The 27,116-nt window shown below is 40.9% G+C and overlaps 1 protein-coding gene across 9 annotated transcripts in view; it reads left to right on the top strand.

Moving 5' to 3' along the window:
• lrp6 (low density lipoprotein receptor-related protein 6) overlaps positions 1-25,937 on the top strand; it is a 56,434-nt gene extending 30,497 nt beyond the window's left edge. For 8 of the 9 annotated variants that reach the window (XM_051936617.1, XM_051936583.1, XM_051936934.1 and 5 more), the window contains 16 exons: positions 3,001-3,217; positions 3,317-3,606; positions 4,146-4,372; positions 4,440-4,624; positions 5,089-5,415; positions 5,662-5,864; positions 8,859-9,070; positions 9,965-10,155; positions 12,343-12,552; positions 12,627-12,752; positions 15,750-15,986; positions 16,639-16,749; positions 17,113-17,343; positions 17,431-17,567; positions 20,326-20,423; positions 21,392-25,937. In XM_051936617.1, the coding sequence (XP_051792577.1) occupies positions 3,001-3,217; positions 3,317-3,606; positions 4,146-4,372; positions 4,440-4,624; positions 5,089-5,415; positions 5,662-5,864; positions 8,859-9,070; positions 9,965-10,155; positions 12,343-12,552; positions 12,627-12,752; positions 15,750-15,986; positions 16,639-16,749; positions 17,113-17,343; positions 17,431-17,567; positions 20,326-20,423; positions 21,392-21,680 (3,291 nt within the window). In that variant the 3' untranslated portion in view covers positions 21,681-25,937. The remainder of the gene's footprint in view (positions 1-3,000; positions 3,218-3,316; positions 3,607-4,145; positions 4,373-4,439; positions 4,625-5,088; positions 5,416-5,661; positions 5,865-8,858; positions 9,071-9,964; positions 10,156-12,342; positions 12,553-12,626; positions 12,753-15,749; positions 15,987-16,638; positions 16,750-17,112; positions 17,344-17,430; positions 17,568-20,325; positions 20,424-21,391) is intronic. The other variant, XM_051936996.1, reaches the window with a different exon arrangement.
• Positions 25,938-27,116: the final 1,179 nt, after the last annotated feature.

Genomic DNA, 27,116 nt, shown 5'->3' with positions numbered 1-27,116 from the left:
ACTGAAGACCCTACAATAAGAACTTCCTGTCTTGAAACTAAACTGACATCTGAAGAGTTGGAACATGGAACTATAGCAGTGTTTTTTCACCATTTTCTGACATTTTATAGAAAATATCTTTAATCCATGAATCATTTAATTAGTGAGATGGAGTCTGGATCATTATTTATATTTTATAATCCAGCAGGAACCAGTCTGATAATGACTTTATGTAATCAGCATTTTTATTAAGAAGACTTTACGCAGTGCTTTGATAGAAAGCATCGACCATCAGTTTGAGGAGTTTCTTCATACAAACAGTCTAAATCCTGTGACTTCAGCTTCTTAAATGGGAATATTTTCTGGTTGCTTTCCTCCTTTACAACAGTACACTGAATATATTTGAATTAAACAAGATATTTAAGGTAACTTTGATCCACAAAATGTCAGAAGATAATTCAGAATTTAATCCACAATGACAATAATGTTTTATTAGCAGTCCTAATACACATGGACAGGTTAATTACAGCCTATTACCACCAAAATATGTTTGTTTTCTTAAAACTGAACTAAATTCTGAAATTGAGGCATCAACGACAGAAAGACACTGCTGAAATGTGAAATATAATCCAGGGGTAACGGTGAATCTGCTGCTCCGTTTGTTTCCTCTGTGGTCTGGAGGTGTTTTATCGTCCTTTAGACTCAGGTAGGGTTATTCTGGTCTGTATCCATCTCCATGGAAACGGCGCCGGTTTGTGGAAGTGAGACGTCAGAGTTAGCGAGCAGCAAAAATGTGGCGTCCATATGCTGCCGTTGTTTGTTCGCTCAGACTGTTGCTTCTAATTAGCGGCACAGCGAAGTGCTGCCAGGTTGCCTGAGCTCCACTGAGCGCGCTCAGTATCCACGGCGAGGAACAGCCTGCAGCCGGGCATCATGGGAACTGGAGCCTCTGATTGGCTTTATTTGGGCCGAACTGGTTCTGATCAGGGAGGAGATGTGAGGATTAAATCTGGTTGTGCAGATCTGTTGGCACCTTAAACACCAAACACACCGTCTGGAATAGCAAAATATTAGAAGACTTTATTCCTGTTTTTATCTAAGTTTTACAGAATACTCAGCATCACTTCTAACATTCAGAGCCTGAAAAGTTAATAACTTTCTCCATGCCCTTCTTATACACATTTACAGTATTTACACACACTTAAAGGACTTTTACACTGACTTACAACCAACTAAACAATGTATGTGACACAAAAATAAAAACAAAACTCGGAATGGATTTTTAGATTTAGATTTGTTGGGTTTCATGTAGACTTTCTGTAGGATTCTAACTTTATTCTCCTAAATTAACAACAGTGTTGGGTCTCAGTTTGTCTTCAGATGTGCTACATCAAAATACCTGACTGAAATTCAGGGGGGCGCGGCTGCGGCGGAGACAGGCCGAATATTCGGATCCGTTCGTGCGGAGACGGAGACGGCCCGGATAGTCGGATCCGTTCGTCTGGTCTCCCGGGTCCACATTTTGCCCTCGTTTAGTCTTTAGTTAAACTGAAGAATTCCCAAACACCGGTCTTCAGCATCTTGTCTTGTGTTTACGCAACGAAGTGAAGCGTGGCTTCAGAGTCGGCAGCAACCCGGCCATTAGGGTGGTGTTTACAAACACGAACGGAGGAGCCGAGATGAGCCGAAGAACACGGCGGGATGAGCCGAAATGGGCCGAAGGCGCAGGGAAGAGACGAGCTCCAAATATTTTTGTCTGGGGGGAGGAGGGGGTGATCACATCGACATATGTGTATATGTTATAGACATATGTGTACATGTTATAGACATATGTGTATATGTTTGTGATCACAGGACGAGATGAGCCGATGTGGGCCGAAAGCGGAGGGAAGACAGTAACGCAGCATATTCTTTCCGCCCGGTGACGTCCGGTGGTGGGGGTGGTGGTGGTGGTGGGGGTGGGGGTGGGGCGCGGCGCGCGCAAATATTCGGATACCAAAATTAATATCCGGATAGTGCCGTAGCGAACGGATATTCGGGATATTCGGGTCCAGCCCTAGTTAACATCTCGTGGGAGTCTAGTATAGTCTAGTAATACAAGTCTAGTATTATTATGTTTTTGCTTATTTTTCAGGCCCAACCCCCCCCCCCAACTTTCAGCTGAAATCAGAATTTGCTGTTGCCATCACTGAACTTAACATGTGTAATGATATAACCAACTACAAAAACACTCAGAGAGTGCAGTCCAAGGCTGCTCATTCTCCCATATGTCAGAAATGACATAAATTTTTCCAGAACTTACTCAAAAAATCCTCCTTAACTGTTATCTGTCCATGAGGAGTTAAAGGTCAAGGGTGGCTGAGAAGAGTTTAAAAAAATGACTAAAAATTGATCCAAAATGACTTTAAAATGTCTTTAAACTATTAAAATTTCTTTACAAAGTTGGAATATTTAACAGATATAGTTTGAAAAAAATTTGTGGACTTATCTTGTAGGTTCTTAAAGACGTTCCACCTCTCATCCAAGATGAAAGGTGGAACGTCCACTGGACTTATGTTATAGGCTCTTGGAGACATTTTTACCTCTCCTCTAAGAGACTGGACATCTCTGGTAGGTTTTTGAAGACATTTCATCCAAGATGAGAGGTAAAACATCTTCAAGAACCTTCCAGAGATGTCTAGCTGGGTTGTACTGAAGTCCCTTTGCTTCCTATGACCTGATGACTGAGAATCTTCACAGACATTTTCCTTCAATTAATTATTAAACAAATGATTTTTAACATTTGCTGTAACATCAACTTGGTTAGATTAGCCTTAAGTCTGTAAAATGCTGTCTTGTTTTAAAGAAATGACTTCTGGTTGGAGGTCATCAGAAGTCTTTTTCATGGTGCCCATTGCTGCTAAACTCCCACAGTGCAGAACCATTAATTGATCAGGTTGGGGTGGTTTTAGGAGTGTTTTAAACCTCTGTGGGTTGTCCTGGTGTTGGATGTCTAACCTCCACCTGTCCGTCTGTCTCCAGGTGATGAACATGGACGGGTCGGGTCGACGGGTTCTGGTGGAGGACAAACTTCCTCACATCTTCGGCTTCACGCTGCTAGGCGACTACATCTACTGGACCGACTGGCAGCGCCGCAGCATCGAACGTGTCCACAAACGCAGCGCCGAGCGCGAGTTCATCATTGACCAGCTACCTGACCTCATGGGCCTGAAGGCCACCTACGTCCACAAGACCTTCGGTGAGTCTTCTCATTGGCTTGGACACAGTGATGTCACCAGGGCATGATATGATAAACTGTTGATCATGGACTTACCTTTTGGCCCCGCCCCCTCCTCAGGTACCAACCCCTGTGCGGAGAACAACGGCGGCTGCAGCCACCTCTGCCTCTACAAGCCTCAGGGCGTCCAGTGTGGCTGCCCCATCGGTCTGGAGCTCATCGCCGACATGAGGACTTGCATCGTCCCCGAGGCCTTCCTGCTGTTTTCCCGCCACACCGACATCCGAAGGATCTCCCTGGAAACCAACAACAACAACGTGGCTATCCCACTGACTGGCGTCAAGGAGGCGTCGGCGCTCGACTTTGACGTCACCGACAACCGAATCTACTGGACCGACATCACGCTGAAGGTGAGCAGTAATACTACTACTAATACTACTAGTACTACTGCTACTGCTTTTGAAGAAAACTATCAGGTGTTCAGACCTACTAACACCTGAAGCTAGAAAAGGGAATAACTTGTAAATTATGGACACAAAAGTCTCAGTTTTGAGATCCTAATTTAGGAAGATTTCTGTAAAAGAAATACAAACATTAAACTTCTTTTCTTCCTGTCCACTGCCTTTATTCATCATTACTGGGAAACTGGACAGTTCAGAAACAACAAACCAGCAAAAAGATTCCAATTGATTTCAGTAAATTCTGATCCAAAAGACCCGTAACTGAAAACTTCTGCACAAACACGTGTACTGTTAAACTGGTACTGGAAACTGTTGGTCCAAACCTGCGTACCGTTGACCCACTACTGTACCTTTAATCCACCACCATACCGTTGACCCACCACCATACCGTTGACCCAGTACCGTTTCATTGACTCACTACTGTACCTTTAACCCGGTACCATACCGTCCTCACCCCTCCAGTCTAACCCGTCCTTTCCTACCCACAGACCATCAGCCGGGCCTTCATGAACGGCAGCGCTCTAGAACACGTGGTGGAGTTTGGTCTGGACTACCCAGAGGGAATGGCAGTGGACTGGTTGGGGAAGAACCTGTACTGGGCCGACACTGGCACCAACCGAATCGAGGTGGCCAAACTGGATGGGCAGCACCGGCAGGTTTTGGTATGGAAGGACCTGGACAGTCCTCGGGCTCTGGCTTTGGATCCCGCTGAAGGGTGAGGACCACGAAGATGAGTTTAATATTCTGTCCTCAGACCCATACTGACCCGGTTCTGTCCTCAGGTACATGTACTGGACCGAGTGGGGTGGGAAGCCTAAGATCGACCGAGCGGCGATGGACGGTACCGGTCGCATCACGCTGGTGGCCGATGTGGGCCGAGCCAACGGACTGACCATCGACTACGCAGAGCGACGGCTGTATTGGACTGACCTGGACACAACACTGATCGAGTCCTCCAACATGCTGGGTAACAGAACCACAAGGGCAGGTTTTAGGCTGGTTCGGGGCAGGTTTTAGGCTGGTTCGGGGCAGGTTTTAGGCTGGTTCGGGGCAGGTTTTAGGCTGCTTCGGGGCAGGTTTTAGGCTGCTTCGGGGCAGGTTTTAGGCTGCTTCGGGGCAGGTTTTAGGCTGCTTCGGGGCAGGTTTTAGGCTGCTTCGGGGCAGGTTTTAGGCTGGTTTGGGGCATGTTTTAGGCTCCTTCGGGGCAGGTTTTAGGCTGCTTCGGGACAGGATTGTCAAGCAGATGTTTACAGTGGTTCAGACTGCTTGTTGCATCTGTTTTTGAACTGGTTTGAAATGGCTTTGAACTGGTTTGGGATTCAATTTAACTGGTATTCAACAAATGTAAACCTTAAAGAATAAACTCCTAACAGGGTTTATTTTTCCGTCTGTTGCCTCTCTTCTGATTGGCCGGTTGTTTCTGTCCTGCAGGTCAGGACCGGGAGGTGATCGCCGACGACCTGCCCCACCCATTCGGACTCACCCAGTACCAGGACTACATCTACTGGACAGACTGGAGCCAGCGCAGCATCGAACGGGCCAACAAGACCAGCGGTCAGAACCGGACGGTGATCCAGGGCCACCTGGACTATGTCATGGACATCCTGGTGTTCCATTCGTCCAGACAGGGCGGCTGGAACGCCTGCGCCTCCACCAACGGTCACTGCTCCCACCTCTGCCTCGCCGTCCCTGTCAGCAGCTTTGTCTGCGGATGCCCTGCCCACTTCTCCTTAAACTACGACAATAAGACCTGCAGTGGTGAGTCGGCTAATTTCATAGTTGATGATAGTCGATTTCTTGTTACTGAGGTCCAGATCATCTAAAAAGGATCTCTTAAGACTTCATCAGCTTCTCACTGATGCCTTTGTCTGCTCATACATCAGTTTGATTATTAATAACTAACCACTAACCACTGAGGCCTCCATACAGAGCAGCCCTCCTCTCTGTCACCCCCTACAACACAAACTGCAGCAGTGATATAAATATTTCCGGTTCTTCTTTCAGCTCCGACGTCATTCCTGCTGTTCAGCCAGAAGATGGCGATCAATCGGATGGTGATCGACGAGCAGCAGAGTCCCGACATCATCCTGCCGATCCACAGCCTAAGGAATGTCCGAGCTATCGACTACGACCCGCTGGACAAGCAGCTGTACTGGATTGACTCCAAGCAGAACGTGATCCGCCGGGCTCAGGAGGATGGGAACCAGGTATGACTGTAGGTTTAGATGTTTCAGGTACCTCAACTAGGTAGGGCTGGACCCAAATATCCAAATATTCGGTCGTGAAAGTGATATTCGGATAGTAATTTTGAGATCCGAATATTCGCTCCCGCCTCTCTGCTCCGTCGGTGGATGTCGCACGAACAGTATTCCTGTCGCCCGACGTGTCCTCCCTTCGGGCATTACTTTAGGATCCATTTAGATGTTTCAGGTACCTCAACCAGTGTTTAGATATTTCAGGTGCCTCAACCAGTGTTTAGATGTTTCAGGTGCCTCAACCAGTGTTTAGATGTTTCAGGTTCCTCAACCAACATTTAGATGTTTCAGGTGCCTCAACCAGTGTTTAGATGTTTCAGGTTCCTCAACCAACATTTAGATGTTTCAGGTGCCTCAACCAGTGTTTAGATGTTTCAGGTACCTCAACCAGTGTTTAGATGTTTCAGGTACCTCAACCAACATTTAGATGTTTGAGGTACCTCAACCAGTGTTTAGGTGTTTCGGGTACTAGAACCGGTGTTTAGGTATGTCAGGTTCCATTTTTTTTGTTCTTTAGTCAGAATGTCTTTTCCTGAGCTTCATCAGAACCACTTTGAGTCTGAATCTGTTCTGAATCTGGACTTCAGTGTTTTTAGATCTTCAGGTTTTGGGCTGGTGAGAACAGAACATACAGTCAGGAACTCTTCCCTCCCTGAATGTTTTTTCCAGTCTATGTCCAGCTGCTGTGTTTCCCGTAAATGTGCACTAACTTCGCTGCCTCTGTTTTGGAGGACTTCTACTAAACATGTCCTGGATATGTAAACCAGATTTTACATGAATCATTTGTTTCTGACTGAAAGTAAACACAGAACGTAGGAGAAAACCTCAAACATGCACTTGTCTCTGGAGAGTTTGGCACGTTTGAGCCTGATCCAGTTTATAATCGGTAGTGTGACAAACAGGACGGAGACTAGAGTCAGTCTGATGGGAAGTTCCTCTGGACAGGAGACCTTCAGAGGTTCTTATTCCATCTCTTTATATTATTAGAAACAAGCAGAGCTTCACAGTTTCCTGCTTCCTGACAGCAGCAGATCATGTCTGACTAAAGTTTTCACATCTGGAAATGATTTAAATATTAATCAAACTGTTGCGTTTGGTTTTGGTTGGTTGCATTGGGTTTTGGTTGGTTGCGTTGGGTTTTGGTTGGTCGCGTTGGGTTATGGTTGGTCGCGTTGGGTTTTGGTTGTTGCATTTGGTTTTGGTTGGTTGCGTTTGGTTTTGGTTGGTTGCGTTTGGTTTAGGTTGGTTGCATTGGGTTTAGGTTGGTTGCGTTTGGTTTTGGTTGGCTGCGTTTGGTTTTGGTTGGCTGCGTTGGGTTTTGGTTGGTTGCGTTGGGTTTTGGTTGGTTGCGTTGGGTTTTGGTTGGTTGCGTTGGGTTATGGTTGGTTGCGTTGGGTTATGGTTGGTTGCGTTGGGTTATGGTTGGTTGTGTTGGGTTTTGGTTGGTTGCGTTGAGTTTTTCTTGGTTGCGTTGGGTTATGGTTGGTTGCGTTGGGTTATGGTTGGTTGCGTTGGGTTTTTCTTGGTTGCGTTGGGTTATGGTTGGTTGCGTTGGGTTTTGGTTGGTTGCGTTGGGTTTTTGTTGGTTGCGTTGGGTTATGGTTGGTTGCGTTGGGTTATGGTTGGTTGCGTTGGGTTATGGTTGGTTGCGTTGGGTTATGGTTGGTTGCGTTGGGTTATGGTTGGTTGCGTTGGGTTTTTCTTGGTTGCGTTGGGTTTTTCTTGGTTGCGTTGGGTTATGGTTGGTTGCGTTGGGTTATGGTTGGTTGCGTTGGGTTTTTCTTGGTTGCGTTGGGTTATGGTTGGTTGCGTTGGGTTATGGTTGGTTGTGTTGGATTTTGGTTGGTTGCGTTGGGTTTTTGTGGCTTTGTCTCATTTTGGTTGTTTTATATCTCTGTGGTTTTGTTGCATCTGGAGGAAATAAACTAAGGTATATTTGGTTCGGTTTGATCCATATCTTTATGTTCTCTTCCATCCAGAGGATAAAACTAGCATCCTGCAGCGTCTCTACAGAACCACAGTACCTCATTTATAATCATATTTTACACCTTTGGTAAGGTTTAGATGATGCTTTAGGCGACTTTAACCATGAATAATAAACAGCAGAAGAGGCTAAAAAATAAAACCAGCTGTTTTCTAACCTTCTAGAAAACGAAATGAAGTGTGGTTGCTTTATTGAATCTGACTTGTTTTACGTCCCATTCAGGTTGTTTCCCGTCTGTTAGTATTTGTTGCTGTTTGGAAGAAATAAACTTAAAAAGATGTTTCATACGATCATCTACTGCAGGCTGAATAATGGAAAAACTGATCTCAGGTGTTTGTGATTGGAGTTGTGATTTCAGTACAAATGGATCCTTGTTTCATTGCTTTTACACTGAAATAGAAGATTGATGTTTTGTTGACTTTTACATTCAATTGTGCTCCATTTGTCCCTCATTTAGGTGGTTTTACATCTTTTTTTGTGGTCTTTTACATTTGGTTGTGGTTGTTTGGTGTCACATTTTTGTTGATTTTTATCTTTTTGTGCTTTTGTTACACTTCGTTTTAATAAACTAAACTATGTTTTTTTCAGTTTAAACCTTCATTTTCCTTCGCATCCAGAGATCCAAGACGTTCTTCATTTATTATCATATTTGTTGACATTTTTTTACCTCTTATTGAAAACGTGCAGCTCCTTTAGTTTGGGTTTTCCACCTGGAAGTGTTGTAATAATCATTTTTTAATTAATTCTTCAGCTTCTAAGTCTCACTCACCAGTTAAACACTGATCAGAACAAAGATCCTGATACCTAACCACTGAGATTACATTTGTAGTCCTGTAGTTTAATCAATCATCAGTAATCTATAATCAGTAATCTTTAATAAGTAATCTATAATCTGTAATCAGTAATCTATAATCAGTAATCTATAATCTGTAATCTGTAATCTATAATCCCGTGTCCTCCAGAGTATGACGGTGGTGTCCAGCTCCCTATCTGGACCCAACCAGGGTCTTCAGCTCTACGATCTGAGCATCGACATCTACAGCCGCTTCATCTACTGGACCAGCGAGGTGACCAACGTGATCAACGTGACCAGAACTGACGGCAGCCGGGTCGGAGTAGTTCTGAGGGGAGAACACGACAAACCCAGAGCCATCGTGGTCAACCCGGAGAGAGGGTCAGTCTCATAGCAGTCAGTAATAACGACTAATGATTCTGTGGCTGCAGCTTCTTCAAGGTGGATGTTATTAAATTCACATCAGCCTTTTGGTCTAAAATATCAGAAAATGTTAAAAATGTGGACTAGAGTTTCCTCAAACATAGAAGATCTCCAGTTCTGAAGATCTTGAGACAAAACAAAGACGTTTGACGAAACTCAACTGCAAACATCTGAGTTTCCTCAAACATTTTTAGTCCAAAGACCTTCAGTTTACTGTCTGAGAAGAAAGAAACCAGAAAATATTCACACTGAAGGAGCTGAAATCACAGAACTTAGACTGTTTTTATCAAAAATCCCTACTGATTCTCAGATCTGCAGGAGGGGACCCAACTGGAGCTAAAAATGAGGATTTATTCACAAACTTTGGCTTTAAATTAGAACTTTATTAAACTGAGTTTGGTTTAATGAAGGTTTATTAAAGGGCTGAAACTGAACATTATTGTAAATATTGATTAATCATTTGGTTGTTTGGTCTCTAAAATGTCAGAAAACGGTGAAAAATGTAGATTACAGTTTCCTCAGACATCCTATTTAGTCTGGACCTAAACAAGACATTTGAGGAAACTCGGATCCAAAGATCAGAGTTTCTTCAAACATCTTGTTTGAGGAAACTCTGATCTCCAGTTCTGAAGATCTTGGGACTAAACAACACTTTTGCAGAAACTCTGATCTTCGTTATATCTTTATTTCTGACGTTAAACTGGAGCTAAACCATCAGCACCCTGCCCTATCCTTACCGAGGTGCTACCGATCCATAGTTGTTGGTTTCCTCTGTGTGGTGAACAAATGGAGTGTGCAAATGTTCTGGTTCCTCCAGACTGAAACCAGAACCAACACCTCTATGTTCTGCAGGTACATGTACTTCACCAACCTGCTGGAGCGGTCTCCTAAGATCGAGCGGGCGGCGCTGGACGGGACAGAGCGAGAGGTTTTGTTCTTCAGCGGCCTGGGGAAACCTGTGGCCCTGGCCATCGACAACGAGGTGGGGAAGCTGTTCTGGGTGGACTCAGACCTGCGACGCATCGAGAGCAGCGACCTCTCTGGTGAGTCCCACGGGTTCAGGATACAAGTTCAGTCCAGAATAAGGTTCTGTTTGTCCCTGAAAGTCTTTAAAATACTGCAGCTACTTTAATAATAAAACACTCTGAAGATTTAACCCAACTCCAGGCCACTACAACCACAACAACAACAATTATTAAGACAATACATCTGCTACCGAACTTCTATCGTTGAACTTTCTGTCTAAAAAGTGAATTATTTCACCAGACGGAGGTTTGTGAGGCTCCAGTAACATTCTTGAGAACTTTATTCTGACCTTTAATAATCAAACCAGCTGATTGTTGGGTTGTTGTGATTTTATTCCCCCACAAACGGTCGGTTAATTTCTAACATCCGTGAACATGAAACCGTTTTCCTGTTGACTTGTTGTAAATGGATCCTTACGGGAAGATTTCTGTTTGAGTTCGACTTTTCAGAGACTAAACATCTTCGTGGAGACGTGAAGTGTTTAGATTCTCAATATACACCACAGTTCAGCAGTTTGGGTTCATCCAGATAATTCCATGCTTTCCATGAAAACTCCCTCTTTTATCCATGTGCTAACATAACTACAGGGGTTTTCTAACCATCAATGATCCTTTCAACACCATTAGCTAACACAATGTAGCATTAGAACACAGGAGTGATGGTTGCTGGAAATGTTCCTCTGTACCTCTATGGAGATATTCCATTAAACATTTCCAGCTAGAACAGTCATTTACCACATTAACAATGTCTACACTGGATTTATCATTCATTTAATGTGATCTACGGTGGAAAAACTGCTTTTCTTTCAACAATAAGGACATTTCTGAGTGAGCCCAGACTGTTGAACAGTGGTGTATGATGAGAATCTGAAGCCTTTTCGGTCTCCATGAAGCTGTTTTAGTTTAAGAGTTTCTTCTATGAAATCTTCCCATAAGGATCCATTTCCAACAAGCCAACCGGAAAACAGTTTCATGTTCACTTTTCAAAACCAAAAAGGGACTGAAACAGTTTCTGTTTGACAAAATTGAACAACAAAAAAACAATCAAACCAGTTTTTGTGTTGTAGAAGTCACATTACTCCAAACATCTACCAGCTGAAGGTAAAATAAATATAATTAACTAAGAAGGTTTGAGACTTTTTGAAATCACAGAACGTCTTCATTATGGAGAATAAATCTGTGGTCAGATATTAATAGACTTTATTCATAAAACCGTTTCCTTCACAATCAGAGAATTTGACAGAAAGAAAAAACGTGAAAATAATTAGGAAAAAGGTGAGAAGATGAACAAAGATCCTAGAAGCAGACAGAGATCATAAGAAGTTCAGGTTGAGGGAACTAAAAGCATCTTATTACCAGGTTTGTTGAGGTGATTCTCTGCTGAACATGTGGCGCCTCCTGCTGGACATTTAAAGAAACAACCGACTGGAACTGAACCAAGTTGGAGTAAAAACCAGCAGTTGTCAGATTCTTCTCTCGGATATGATGAAGCAGAGCACAGAAACTCTAATGTTTAACTAATAACTAGTTTGAATATTGATAAAACAAACATTTAAAAAGTCAAACGAACCTTTAATTTAGAACATGTTTGTTGGTTTGTCAACAAAAAAACTTCTGTTCCTTCAAACTTGTAGAAAAAAAATGACTTCAGTACGTTTTTTCTCACGTTCTTCCTTTAAACAACATTTTAACTTGAATATTTACACCTTCAGTTTATTTCTTGATCTGCCTCTAAAAAAAACAACTTAGTGACCTGAATAATTCCAGTTTGAATCTCAGCAGTCGGATTTATGGACAGATGAAGTCCAGATTATAAAAAAACTTAAGTTTGACTTAAGGCTCAAGTTTTAGGACTAAAACATAAAAGTTTTTGCTTCTGTAAAACATTTAAATTCTAACAAATGTCAGACTTTTTCCTAAATTCTGTCCTAAAGCCAAATCCAAAAATGGTTGATTCAGAATAGTAGACGTCTGTATATGTATCTTTTTCTGTCTCTAAGGCCTTCCTGATGTCTTTCTGTAGGCATCTGTAGACCTATCTTTCTTCTGATGTCTCTCTGAGCTCCAGCTGACCCGTCAGTCGTTGTCCTCCCTCTTGCCTCCCTCAGTTTATCCCGTTCTGTTGCTTCTGCTCCTCCAGTTTTCCGCCCTACAACCTTGTTTTTGTTTCCTTTCCCCGCCGCTTTTATTTTGAAACGACTTTAGGAGCCAACCGGATCGTGATTGCCGACTCCAACATCCTGCAGCCGGTGGGGTTGACGGTGTTCGGGAACCACCTATACTGGATCGACAAGCAGCAGCAGATGATCGAACGCATCGACAAGACCACCAGGGAGGGCCGCACCAAGATCCAGGCCCGGATCGCCTACCTGAGCGACATCCACGCCGTCCACGAACTGGACATGAGGGAGTACGGTGAGTCCGGCTCCGCTTCTGGTCCGGTCTGGTTCTGCTGGGGTTTCTGGACTCACCTGAGCCTTCTGTTGCAGGTAAACACCCCTGTACTTGGGACAACGGAGGCTGCTCACACATCTGCATTGTCAAGGGAGATGGGACCACCCGCTGCTCCTGTCCCGTCCACTTGGTCCTGCTGCCGGACGAGCTGTCCTGTGGAGGTAAAGACCAGAACCAGAGAACCTCAGAGAATACCTGAAAGAACCTCAGAGAACTTTACAGGACCTTACAGAACCTTAGAGAACCTTACAGAATCTCAGAGAACCTCAGTCTGCTTTAGATGAACAAATCACCTGCTGGTTCTTTAACAGTGGAAATAAGTCTGACTTTAATGATCTACTGAATGTCAGACTCTCACCTTTATGGATCAGTACGTTAGAACTTCCTCAGAACATCTGGTTCTTTATCAGTGATCAGAGTCAGGGCTTAAAGATTTCCGGCGCATGGAAATGTACCATTGAAAAAATTTCATCCATCTCCGTCCTGAAGGCTCCAAGCATGTGCATCATTGTGCATTCAGTTGCTCCGCTTTAATCAATCAAACTCCAAATCCTACATTAAAAAATATACACCTTCTGTCCAGGCATGCGACTTTCTGATAGAACTTTTATCTAATTACAGTTTTCTAACTGCGAGTGCGCATCGACTGCTGGGCCACGATATGCTGCCCCCTCTTGGTTCGGCATCGTCAGTGCTGCTGAGCCACTGATAAGAAATAACAGTATCCCACAAACAAAATCCAAATTTGCAATATTTGTTGGTGTTTTTTGTAATTATATTTAAAGGGAATTACTGGAAACACATTGATATATATTGCATATTATTTATTGTATTTCTGCTTGGACTGTATACCCATTCCACGTGTCCCAGCCCTGTGGCTGCCTGGTCTCTCCAGAGCGCACGGAGCTCCAATCTGTGAGTGGTGCGGTGAAGAATCGAGCAGCTGATCACTGGTCAGTAGCGTTGGAGCTCGTGTTTAGCCCAAAGACGCAGATACTAAAGTTTGCTCAGACTTTGTGTGACAGAGGAGAGAGGATGTGTCTCTGCTGATTAACAAAGAGAGCAGCCGCTGCTGTGATCCCTGAGCCGCGGTGCGTTGACTCGCCCCATTGGCGTAAGTAAGTGAGCGCCGTGGAGAACTGCAGGAAAACACGCCTCAGTGGCGATGCGCGTGCCCCCCCCCCACAGTCCCCATGGTTTCACCTCAAAATAAAAACAAACGGGCTTAGGTATTGAATTAAAAAAGTAACAAAAACAGGAGGTGTTGATTTTGTTTGATTTCTTAATCTTTAAACATTTTCCATGTGTTTTACAACGACAAAAGGAAAAAACGAAACAGCTGTTTAGTTTGCTGGATTTTATTTTGAAAGGAAAAAAATCAAAGATCAAGCCATTTGTCACATTATTCTACTCAGAACATCTGTTTAGTTAAATATGCACAAACTGAATGTAGCTTAGGTGATATTAACCTTTTTTATTTGAGGACATATAGGATGTTTGTAATAATGAGTTAAATAGCTCTCAGCAGATTTTCTGACCTTATGCATCTGAATGATGTCTAGCCACAAACAAAAAATCTCCAATCTTAAGCAAATATTATTAGTAAGAACAGAACAAATGTATGAATAATAGATAGATAGTTAAATAAGAATGTTCTTAGCCTGCTTTTCAACGTTTTTTCTTCCCAAAATATAGATAAAAATAGAAACATTTAAATTGAAAGCCAACTGAACAAATTATACAGTGAATACATTTTTTCCCCTTACCAAAAACAAACAAAATGTGTGTCAGTTCAAATTGAAAATCAAATGATTTAAACTAATCACACAGATTATTGAGGTGTATCAAATGAGCAGTTACTAACATGTATGTGTGGTTATGTGCTACAGAGGGCTTCTTAATCACATCTTCTGACTCCAGAGGAAAAGGCCAGAGTAGAAGTTCTTCAGCATGAGCAGTCCATTGCCGCCAGGACCCAGATAAACCAGATCAGGAAGGCCCGAATTTCTTTACTAGTTCCAGAGTTTGAGAGAGTCAGCATCATGATCAACTTATTTATATTGTGAGGCAATAACTAAAATTGCATTAAAGAGTAAATACTAGTACTTTTATTACCTGATTAAATACAAAGTTGGTAAAGCAGTGACATATGACAGTTTATTCTCTTGTAGTGTTCCAGAGAATATTAAACAAGTTCATTCTATTGTCTGTGTTTTGCAGTTTATTTCAACAAACAACATTTTGAACATGTTAAAAAGAAAATGTTCAGAAAATCCACAAACAAAGCAAAAAAGAAAAAAGAAATGACTTTTTCAAACAGTATTCTCCAAGCACTTAATATTCTCTTGAGACTGACTCTTGAGATAATGTTGTCAGTAAAAATTGTGCCTTATGAAGGAAAGCAGCAGTTTTGTAGCAGTTTTGTTGTGGTTGGTGTTTTGAGTTCTTGTTAAATCTACTGAAGAGATACAAATTATTAAGTTATTAATAATACATGTACTTGATTTTCATGATTTTTTCCCCTTTACACTAAAATAAATCTTTGCAATTATAGTGATGTGGTATTGAAACATCAACACAAAAAAAATCTGACTTGGGGCACTTTCTAAAATGTCTTAAGTTTTGGCAGTAAGGTTTTACATTTGAGCAACAATAAAATAGTGGGATCATAATGGGCGTTATTTCCACCAGATGACCTCATATTTGCTCTGAATTAATAGAATCTCATATATATTGTGTTTTAGTGCGTTTTAAAACACATTTAAATACGTTTATTGACACTATAAATTGGATCTTAGAAGTTCAGGCTCAGGATTTTTTCTCACTTTAAGCCCTGCAGAGTTCTACCAGAACTTCCTCAGAACATTTGGTTCTTTATCAGTGATCAGAGTTCCAGGTCCTTGAAGTCCATAGAGGAGCTCAAAGTTGGTTATTTTATTGATATTGTGGAACATTTTGTTGATGATACTTGATTATTTTAGTGTCTTCAGGTGATAAAAACATAGCAAGACAAATGATTGATGATATTGATCGGCTGTATTGATGATCGCCTGTATCGATGATCGCCTGTATCGATGATCGCCTGTATCGATGATCGCCTGTATCGATGATCGCCTGTATCGATGATCGCCTGTATCGATCGGTCCTCTCGCCCTCAGAGCCCCCGACCTGTTCTCCAGAGCAGTTCTCCTGTACCTCCGGGGAGGTGGACTGCATCCCTCAGGCCTGGAGGTGTGACGGTTATCCAGAGTGTGACGACAGCAGCGACGAGGAGGATTGTCCCGTCTGCTCTGAGTCCGAGTTCCAGTGTGACAGTCGGCAGTGCATCGACCTGAGCCTCCGCTGCAACGGAGAGATCAACTGTCAGGACCGGTCCGATGAGAACAAGTGTGAAGGTAGGAGACACCTGGAGATGTTCAGATGTTACTTTTAGATGGTCAGATGTTACTTTTAGATGGTCAGACGTTACCTGGAGATGGTCAGATGTTACTTTTAGATGGTCAGACGTTACCTGGAGATGGTCAGATGTTACTTTTAGATGGTCAGATGTTACTTTTAGATGGTCAGACGTTACCTGGAGATGGTCAGATCTTACTTTTAGATGGTCAGATGTTACCTGGAGATGGTCAGATGTTACTTTTAGATGGTCAGACGTTACCTGGAGATGGTCAGATGTTACTTTTAGATGGTCAGATGTTACCTGGAGATGGTCAGATGTTACTTTTAGATGGTCAGATGTTACCTGGAGATGGTCAGATGTTACTTTCAGATGGTCAGATGTTACTTTTAGATGGTCAGATGTTACTTTCAGATGGTCAGATGTTACTTTTAGATGGTCAGATGTTACTTTTAGATGGTCAGATTTTACTTTTAGATGGTCAGATGTTACTTTTAGATGGTCAGATTTTACTTTTAGATGGTCAGATGTTACCTGGAGATGGTCAGATGTTACTTTCAGATGGTCAGATGTTACTTTTAGATGGTCAGATGTTACCTGGACATGGTCAGATGTTATTATTGATCACTAACCTGCTGCTCCTCTTCCAGTTCGATGTCCTGCTGATCAGTTCACCTGCTCCAACGGTCAGTGCGTCGGGAAACACAAGAAATGCGACCACAACATGGACTGTACCGACAACTCTGACGAGATCGGCTGCTGTGAGTCTTCATGACAACGATACCACAAACAAACAACAGAAATACACCCGAGCCATTTATATGTTTGAATTTTAGTACTATTTAATTGATAAAAACTACCGACACAGTTTAAACTCTGGACCAGAAACTGAAGACTTTGAAAGTTTCACTGCTTTAAATCAAGACTGAAATTGTGGAAGCTTCAGTTCTTGAAGACATTTCCGTCTTCAAGAACCTACCAGAGACTTCCAGTTGGTTCCTTCCCTCAACCCTGACCTGGAAGAATCCACACTGAAACCAACCAAACGTTGGTCCTTCGTATTATTTTATGTCCAGCTGTTTGATAAATGTTGAGCGTCTGGTTTTCTTCTTCTGTGGTTCCAGACCCGACCGAGGAGCCTCCTCAGCCCCCCAACAACACCATCAGCTCCATCGTGGGCGTAGTCATGGCACTGTTCGTGGTGGGAGCCATCTACTTCGTCTGTCAGCGCGTCCTCTGTCCTCAGATGAAGGACGACGGGGAGACGGTCACCAACGACTTCGTGGTCCACGGTCCGTCCTCGGTGCCCCTCGGCTACGTCCCCCATCCCAGCTCTCTGTCCAGCTCTCTGCCAGGTGAGACGCCACCTGGCCGCCAGGTACATCACAACCAGGAGACATAGCTCCTAGTAACACCCCAACTCTGCTGTCTAATCTGTCCAGGTATGTCCAGAGGGAAGTCTGTGATTGGCTCCTTCAGCATCATGGGTGGCAGCGGCGGGCCTCCGTACGACCGAGCTCACGTCACTGGAGCTTCGTCCAGCAGCTCGTCCAGCACCAAAGGAACCTACTTCCCCCCGGTGAGGAACCATCACAGACCTTCTGTAGAGGTTTAATTCTCCTACTGACAGGACGTTTTATCAAAGATCTGCGGATTCTGTTACAAACTGGAAGGACGTACTAGTAAAATGTGTGAAAAATATTCTAAAAATACCAAAGCAATTAATAAAATGTCTGAAATTAATAGTAAAATGTGTGAAAAATAGTCTAAAAATACCAAAGCAATTAATAAAATGTCTGAAATTACTAGTAAAATGTGTGAAAAATATTCTAAAAATACCAAAGCAATTAATAAAATGTCTGAAATTAATAGTAAAATGTGTGAAAAATAGTCTAAAAATACCAAAACAATTAATAAAATGTCTGAAATTAATAATACAATGTGTGAAAAATATTCTAAAAATACCAAAACAATTAATAAAATGTCTGAAATTAATAATAAAATGTGTGAAAATATTTTAAAAATACCAAAACAATTAATAAAATGTGTGAAATCAATACTAAAATTATGAAAAATATTCTAAAAATACCAAAACAATTAATAAAATGTCTGAAATTAATAATACAATGTGTGAAAAATATTTAAAAAATACCAAAACAATTAATAAAATGTCTGAAATCAATAATAAATGTGTGAAAAATATTCTAAAAATACCAAAACAATTAATAAAATGTATGAAATTAATAATAATGTGTGAAAAATATTTTAAAATACAAAACAATTAATAAAATGTCTGAAATCAGTAATAAAATGTGTGAAAAAATATTCTTAAAATGCCAAAGCAATTAATAAAATGTATGAAATTAATAATAATGTGTGAAAAATATTTTAAAATACCAAACAATTAATAAAATGTCTGCAATCAATAATAAAATGTTTGAAAAATATTTTTAAAATACCAAGACAATTAATAAAATGTCTGAAATTATTAATAAAATTTGTGAAAAGTATTATTAAAATGTTGCACACAATTTAAAAAGTATTATTATTAAAATGTATGAAAAATCTACAAAAAATCACCAAAATAATCAGTGTGAGGTTTGAAAAGATTAATAAAATGAAAAAACAATTAAATGTCCGACATAATTATAAAAATATATATAATTATTAAAATGTTTTAGAAATCCGGACGTACATTGAAAATAATTTGTAAAATGTACAAAAAAGTAATAGAATATGAGAAAATATTTTTATTATCTATAATAAAATCTGTCTAAAAATGACAATAAAATATTTTAAAATATTGAGAAAATGCCAGAAAACTATTAAATAAGGTAAAACTTTATTAATGCTGAAGAAAATTATTGTATCCTAATGAAAGTAGTTTTAGAAAATAGAAAAATATTTTGTCTATGAATATTAATGACATTTCTAAGAATATTATAAAAATTAAGACGTCCAACAATCATTATAAAATCAGAACAATGAAAAATTTAATTGAAATATTGGTGTAATATTAATGTAGAAAAATGGATGATATGTCCACATTTATTTTATTAAAAGTCCAAAAAATCTTAATTAATTATGTGAAGAGAATAAAAAGATTTATCAAAAAAAAACGGTGGTTTGGAAATATTAATAAAATGTACAAAGATTATTAATTGTCCCACATAATTTATAAAATATTATTATTAATTATTTAAATGTCCTAAAAGATCAATAAAATGTTTCAAATAATTAATGTGAAAAAAAAATCACCATGTTCCAAAATAATAATGAAATATTTTAAAATGTGAAGAAAATGCCAGAAAGCTATTAGGATAAAACTTTATTAATGCCAAAGAAAATCCAAATTAAGTACGTGCCAAAAAATATTATGTCTAGAAATAGTGGTAAAATTTCAGCCAATATTATTTTAAAATTAAAAAATAACAAACAATAATCATAAAATCTTTAAAAAAATGAAAAATTAACTAAAATGTTGGTAAATTCTTAATATTTTAGAAAAAAATATTAAAGATCTGCAAATGTTTTTATTTAAAGTCCAAAAATCTTAAAATGTGTAAAACTCTGAGTAGATCAGAGTAGAAGACTTTAATTTCAAACTAAACATGAAAACATTTAATCTGTTTTCACTTCCAGCTCCTTCAGCAGGGTTCTCGCCTGTTTCAGCGTAACGGCAGGTCCTCCTGCACGCGAAATAGACGGGAACGGGTCAATCTACAGGAAAGTACGGCTGAGCTGGGGAGACATAAATTAACCTAGATAGGCACCCAGTCGATAAAAACAAACACACATGGCGTTATCCGTCAAAATAACAGCAGCGGCCCTAATCACAGTGTTAACCCTTCCTGTTCGGCCCGACCGTGGTCAGGAAGCCCGGGGTTAACCCCCTTCACTTCATCAGCAGCCGTAGAGGCAAAGACACTGGAGCCCAGCCGCATGGAAAGAACACTGCAGCCTTTATTGTCTATAAACAGTGGCTGAACCGCACAGTACCGCCAACCAGCAACTACACACCTCTCCACCTCTACCGACTGCACAGACTGCCGTCTCTCTCCCCCCTCCCCTCCCACACACACACTGCTCTCTCTCCCTCTCTCATGACGGAGCCACACACTCTCATAACAACAGCGTAATCTTTGAAATGCGCTGGTGTAGCGGCCCTAATCACAGCGTAATCTTTTAAACTGAGCGTAACGGCCCGTTAGACAGTGTAACGGCCCGTTACGCTGAAATGCGCTGGCGAGAACCCTGTTCAGTAAATGTTTATTTATGTGTGGTCCTAAAAATAAAGCTTCATTTCCAGCTGGTTTTAATGATGTTTGTGTCCTCAGATCCTGAATCCTCCTCCGTCTCCGGCTACAGTCCGCTCTCAGTACACCGTGGAGTTCGGTTACTCCTCCAACAGTCCGTCCACCCACCGCTCCTACAGGTAAACACCTGCTCACATTAAAGGACCGATCAGAAAACACGAGGAGAGTTCAGCAGAAATACAGTCCAACATTTTATTGACATATATGGGTTAAAGTCTGGTTGTTATTGTTATATCAGACGCTCCGTTTAAACCAGTTACCTATGTCTCAGTTCAAGTCTTTCTGGAAACCTTGAAGACATTTTAGCCTATTTTTATCAGAACTTTGAGAATTTTTTTTAGAGTTTCAGGCACATTGGACATCATTTTCGTTATTTTAGAGTCCACATTCTTCTTGGTTCCTCCTTTAATTCTGCGTTAAAAACAGGATTTTTATGACTAGAAGTTCTGCAAACGTGACTTTCAGCTATTTTGAAGTAATTATGGACATATTTTGGTAAATGGTTGTATTTATGTAGAGCTTTTATCCAAAGCGCTTTACATGATACGTCACTTTCACACACTGATGGAGGAAGCTGCCATGCAAGGCGCTAACCACGACCCACCAGGAGCAGGTAGGGGTTAGGGGTCTTACTCAGGGACACCTCGAGCACGACGAGCCGAGGATGGAACCGCAACCCTCCAGTTACAAGACGGCCACTCTACCCACTGATCCACGCCGCCCTATTTTAAAATAGTTTTGGGTCATTTTAAGTCTTTTTTATTTTAGACAAATTCTCGGTTGATTATAGATTTTTTTAAATTTATTTAATTTGTTTTTTGTGTACTTTGGAGAAGTTTGGAGTCATTTTGACACATTTCAAAATAATCTTGGTCAATTTAAATCCATTTTTGTTATTTTAGGTTTTTTTAATCCATTGTTTTGTTTACTTTAGTGAAGCTTGGCCTCATTTTTAATCATTCTAAGCCATTTTTACGTCCTTATGTCCTTGTTTTGTTTCCGTTTTGTTCTCCTGCTCATCCTGAAGCTGAATGTGAACACGAACATCCCATAATGTTCCTCTCACCTCCTGCTGTTTCCTCCCCAGCTACCGGCCCTACACTTACCGCCACTTTGCCCCGCCCACCACGCCATGCAGCACCGACGTGTGCGACAGCGACTACACGCCGGGCCGCCGGGCGCCGCTGAAGGCTAAAGGCTACACCAGCGACCTGAACTACGACTCGGAGCCGTTCCCGCCGCCGCCCACGCCTCGCAGCCAGTACCTGTCGGCCGAGGAGAACTGCGAGAGCTGCCCGCCGTCGCCTTACACCGAGAGGAGCTACTCCCACCACCTGTACCCGCCGCCGCCCTCACCGTGCACGGACTCCTCATGAGCCACGCCCCCTCCAAGCTCCGCCCCCTCACTGTAAATAGCAATTGTGCATAAATGAGGTCAAAAATGGGAAAGAGAGACTGAAGACGAGGAAAAGGGAAGCCGCAGAACATTTGTACATTAAAGAGAAACATATTTATATATTTTCTATACAGTGTTTACTGACGATAGAGGTTTGTAGCCACAAATTTGTACATTTTTTAAGAAAAGGTTTTATTAAAATCATCACAAATATAAGTTGCCTTAAAGCAGGAGAACGAGGTTGAAGGACTCCGACCAGCGGGACGTTTATGTGATGCCAAATAGACTGGAGGCTCCGCCCACCGCGGCAGGAGGCTCCGCCCACTGCTGCACCACGGCGGCCATGTTGTCTGTAGTTTCCAGGCGGTTGTGGCTCTCTGGTTAGAATTTACCTCCTCCTCTTTCACCGACGGCTCGCAGGGCATCGTCCGGACAGGAAGTGAATCGCTCTGAGCATGAGCAATAAGGCACATATTGATCCGTCGATAGGTCCATTGATCGGTTGATTGATCAGCTGATTGGAGCTGCTGAACTGTATGGAGGCCAGAGAGGACGACAGCAAAACGTTCTTCTGGACGTACAACTAACTACACGAAATACTAGATAACTCATGATGAACTGTTAGTCTCAGAAGTTTGCTGTTATAAACTACAAATACCACAAACTTAGTTTAGTTCACCGTCAACTACACAATGTACTACAGATTGTATACTAAAAACTACACTTTATGACCTAAACTACTAGTTACCCCCGAGAACTAGAGCTGCTACCTTCATTCTAAACTACAAACCGACTTAGACTACAAACTGGTTTAAGCTACAGACTGGTTTAAACTACAGCCCAGTTTAAACTACAGACCGGTTTAAACTACAGACCGGTTTAAACTACAGACTGGTTTAAACTACAGACCGGTTTAAACTACAGACTGGTTTAAACTACAAACCAACTTAAACTACAGACTGGTTTAAACTACAGACCGGTTTAAACTACAGACTGGTTTAAACTACAAACCAACTTAAACTACAGACCGGTTTAAACTACAAACCAACTTAAACTACAGACTGGTTTAAACTACAGACCGGTTTAAACTACAAACCAACTTAAACTACAGACCGGTTTAAACTACAAACCAACTTAAACTACAGACTGGTTTAAACTACAGACCGGTTTAAACTACAGACTGGTTTAAACTACAGACTGGTTTAAACTACAGACTGGTTTAAACTACAGACTGGTTTAAACTACAGACCAGTTTAAACTACAGACTGGTTTAAACTACAGACCGGTTTAAACTACAGACTGGTTTAAACTACAGACCGGTTTAAACTACAGACCGGTTTAAACTACAGACTGGTTTAAACTACAGACCGGTTTAAACTACAGACTGGTTTAAACTACAGACCGGTTTAAACTACAGATCGGTTTAAACTACAAACCAACTTAAACTACAGACTGGTTTAAACTACAGACCGGTTTAAACTACAAACCAACTTAAACTACAGACCGGTTTAAACTACAAACCAACTTAAACTACAGACTGGTTTAAACTACAGACCGGTTTAAACTACAGACTGGTTTAAACTACAGACTGGTTTAAACTACAGACTGGTTTAAACTACAGACCGGTTTAAACTACAGACTGGTTTAAACTACAGACCGGTTTAAACTACAGACTGGTTTAAACTACAGACCGGTTTAAACTACAGACTGGTTTAAACTACAAACCAACTTAAACTACAGACCGGTTTAAACTACAAACCAACTTAAACTACAGACTGGTTTAAACTACAGACCGGTTTAAACTACAGACTGGTTTAAACTACAGACTGGTTTAAACTACAAACCAACTTAAACTACAGACCGGTTTAAACTACAGACCGACTGAAACTACGTCATTAACCTCCAGGTGTTTGTGCTCTTGTCCCCTTCAGGCCTCCGTACTCGGCAGTAAATCACTAAAACGAGTCGTCGGTTTTTGTTCTCATTCAAACTGACTGAAGCTGAGTCCTTCGGCTCTCGCCTCGTCCTGTTTTTGCGTTCGGATCCGTTTGGTGGTGCCGAGGAGGCGGCGTTCCACCGGAACTCAATCTTGTGCCTGACCAGTTCCTCAGCTCCGTACGATTTTTTATGTTTGAGGACGCGGCGCCCACTAAATGCTCCGTAGTATTTTTGTACCACATATTGTGTAGATACGTATTTATAAGCTATATAGAAAATCCCTGTAAATCTATCATTGCAGTACTTTTCATTCCGTCTTTTTTATATTGCCTCATTATATTTTTCTACAGAATATCAGTCAAACGTACGGCGACAATCTCCCATCAGTCCTCCGTAGAACCGATCCAGGTTTAGCTTCATGAATCTGAGCTTTGAAGGACTTTGGTGCCAAAAGAATCTTTTTCAAACATCTGGAGGCAGAAGTTGGGACCAGAGTCTGTCTTTGTGACGACCACAATCTGTTTCTGAAGTTTCCTCAGATGTTCGTTTTGCTGTTCGGCTCCTGAAAAAACACCAGCATGAATCTGAAGACAATCTGAAGCTTCAAACGACGTTTCACTCATTTACAACATCTGAACATCTAAACTCTTCATCTGGAGAAATATGTTCCACCACAAACATCAGAGACTTTGTTAGATTCTCACTTCATGTTTCTGAGTTTATGTATGGAAACCAAAGCCTGCCCGTATTTTAGATGTTCTACATCTGAAGAATTTCTCTGCAAAACTCTGAGAAGTTCAACGTGAAGAAGAGCTGAAGATCATGAAGTTCATAAACCATCAAGGCAGAAGATCAGAGGTTCAAGTTAAAGCCGTAAATCAGACACTCAGCTGTTTTAGATCGCCCTCTGAGATGAATTTAACTTTTTAATCTCTAGAAAAGATCCTTTCATCAACGATCTTCTGAAAGATGTTTTTCTCTCATCACACCGTCTCTGATCACGTTTAATGGCAAAATCTAATGACACAATGATGGATTTGGTTTCAAACGTTCGAACGTCGCGTTAAATATTTAGTCAGAGGTTTGAAGACATTTTTAGTTTGTGAAGACGGTAATTCTGGACTGTCTGGGTCTCCATAGATGAGTTTTGGACAAACGGTGAAATAGTCCTTAATTCTGTTTCCAACCATCACATCGTCCTGTATGGAAGCCTAGAGAGTCCCTAAAGACAAAACGTTTGTAGAGTCCTGAGGATCTTCGCTGCTGAAACGTGAAGCTTTCCGTCTTTGAGGCCTTCAGAGAATCAAAACGTTTTTCACCCGAACACAAACCACCAAAAACCAGCGCCGAAGCCAAAGTCCAGCCGATGTCGGACATGTTTTTTTGGCTCCCCGCTGCCTCTGTACGGCCTCCAGGTGTGCACACCTGAGAGCTTCTTGTGGTACAATCACCTCACTGATCTTTGTGGGACAAGTTCTCGTTTCCTGACTGCACTTTATGGAACTTTCTGAGCAGATTCGGTACAAAAACCGTGTGAAGTTTGGACGTCTTCAGGGGAACAGTCGATTGTCGCGAACTTTGTGGGTCAAAAACGTCCTCTGGGTTCTGGAGCTGCAAGTTTTATTCGTCTGTAAACTCAAAAACTGTCTTTATTGTTTAGTTTTTTTCTTGTGAATCTGTTTCTGTGTGAAAATCAAACAAAAATCAAAGTTAAATGTAAAAAACTGGAATCAGAGTTTCATGTTCTGATGCTCCAGCAGGAGTTAAAGGAATAATCGATGATGTGAAGAAATTTTACTGCAAAACTCAAACTAAAGCCAAATCAGTCCCGATGCAATCCTGTTCTGACATTTGCTGTGTTTTTGTGCGTTTTGTGAGGAGTTGTGGGTCGATCGGCCCCAAAACGTGGATTTAATCCGAAACCGAAGTAGTTCAGGTCTGATTCTGTTCATCTGACGGGAGTTCAGCAGATGAGTAAAACCGGACAGTTTGAGATGCACGTGGATGAAAAGGCTGCAGGAAGTAGAAATGTTTTTTAAAAAAAGGTAATATTTTCAAATTAAAAGCACTTTTGTCTCCAGGTTTGTGGACAGGAAACGGTTTGTTGTTGGTCTCATGGTGCTTCGTGGAGACGAGCCGTCGGTTCGTCTCGTTTTAATTTCCACTACTTGTTGTTTTGTACGATGCTTTGTGTAAACATCGATGGACCTGTACAGCCATCAGCTGCCACCATAAGCTGTTGTAACCCATTCATGCTGATTCTTTTCTTTTTGTTAAATATAAAGTGAGTGAACTTTTACCTCAGTGTGTCTGCGTCGTGATTTCAGCTCAACAATCTGGAGCTACAGACGGAAATAAATCAAAATATTATTACAAGTATAAAAGAACTGAACAGGTTTGTAGTTTGACTGCTTTCTACAGTTGAATATAACAAATATAAACCATAAAAATAAAAGTCTTTCTGGACTTTTGGCTTACATAGTGACTAATTTAGTAATAAAACCACAAAATCACAATTACTGTTATGTTCATGTTACTTGTGCCAAAAAATATGAAATCACAGAATTATTAGAATGAATGTCTAAAAAAGGCCAATTATTTGGTTTAGTGTATTATTGTATATTTTTATGAGTCTCTAATGCACTTCTTGAATCAGCAGTAAATATTAATATGATTATTTAAATGATATTCTATTGATACGTAAAGTACCGGTACTTTAGTTTTTACATTTTATTTTTATTTCTACAGTCGTCTGTAGGGTCAGAATAAATATCAACATGTGAGAAATGACCAAACTGGTGAAAGTGTGACAAAAACTCAAATTTTGTACAAGAAACATGTAAAATGACCACGAAGACGGTCAAAGTTACAACAAAAAGACACAATCACCCCAAAAAGAGCCAAAACAACTTGAAAGGTTCAAATTTGCCAGGAAAAACGTTCAAATCACCACAAAACAGCAAATTTACTGCAGAAAGGACCAGAAGTGCCAGAAAACAGCTGAAATTACGACAAAAAACATAAAAGCAAAAGTTTTCTTGTAAATACTCAGAATTAATTTATTTAGAATATATATGTGTAAAATTCTAATTTGTGTGCCACTGATTCATTTTTTCTGAACTTTCTCCAGATTAGATTAAATTTGTAGTAAAACTCTGGCCTGATTTTAACTACAAGTGTCACATAAATTAATATGTGATTTACACTCATTAAACCGATCTGTTCATCAATAATCAGTATTGATCATTGTTATGTAAGTTTTCATTGATTTTTGAGTTCCTTCCCTTTTACCGTAATAATGGATGAGATCATCAGTCAGCTTTTCTTCAGTACTTTAGCTCCTCCCACTGCAGCGTTTCTCACCTGTGCAGGTTGTTTTCTGCCTTAAATGTTTTTAAAGGTAAAAATATTAGCATCTGAAAGATCAAAACTATAACAGGATCCTATTATTAGACTTATTTCGCGCACCCGTTTTAGT

This window comes from Acanthochromis polyacanthus, chromosome 1, assembly GCF_021347895.1.
Source record: "Acanthochromis polyacanthus isolate Apoly-LR-REF ecotype Palm Island chromosome 1, KAUST_Apoly_ChrSc, whole genome shotgun sequence".
NCBI lineage: Eukaryota > Metazoa > Chordata > Actinopteri > Pomacentridae > Acanthochromis > Acanthochromis polyacanthus.
This window is presented reverse-complemented; position numbering and strand designations above follow the sequence as displayed.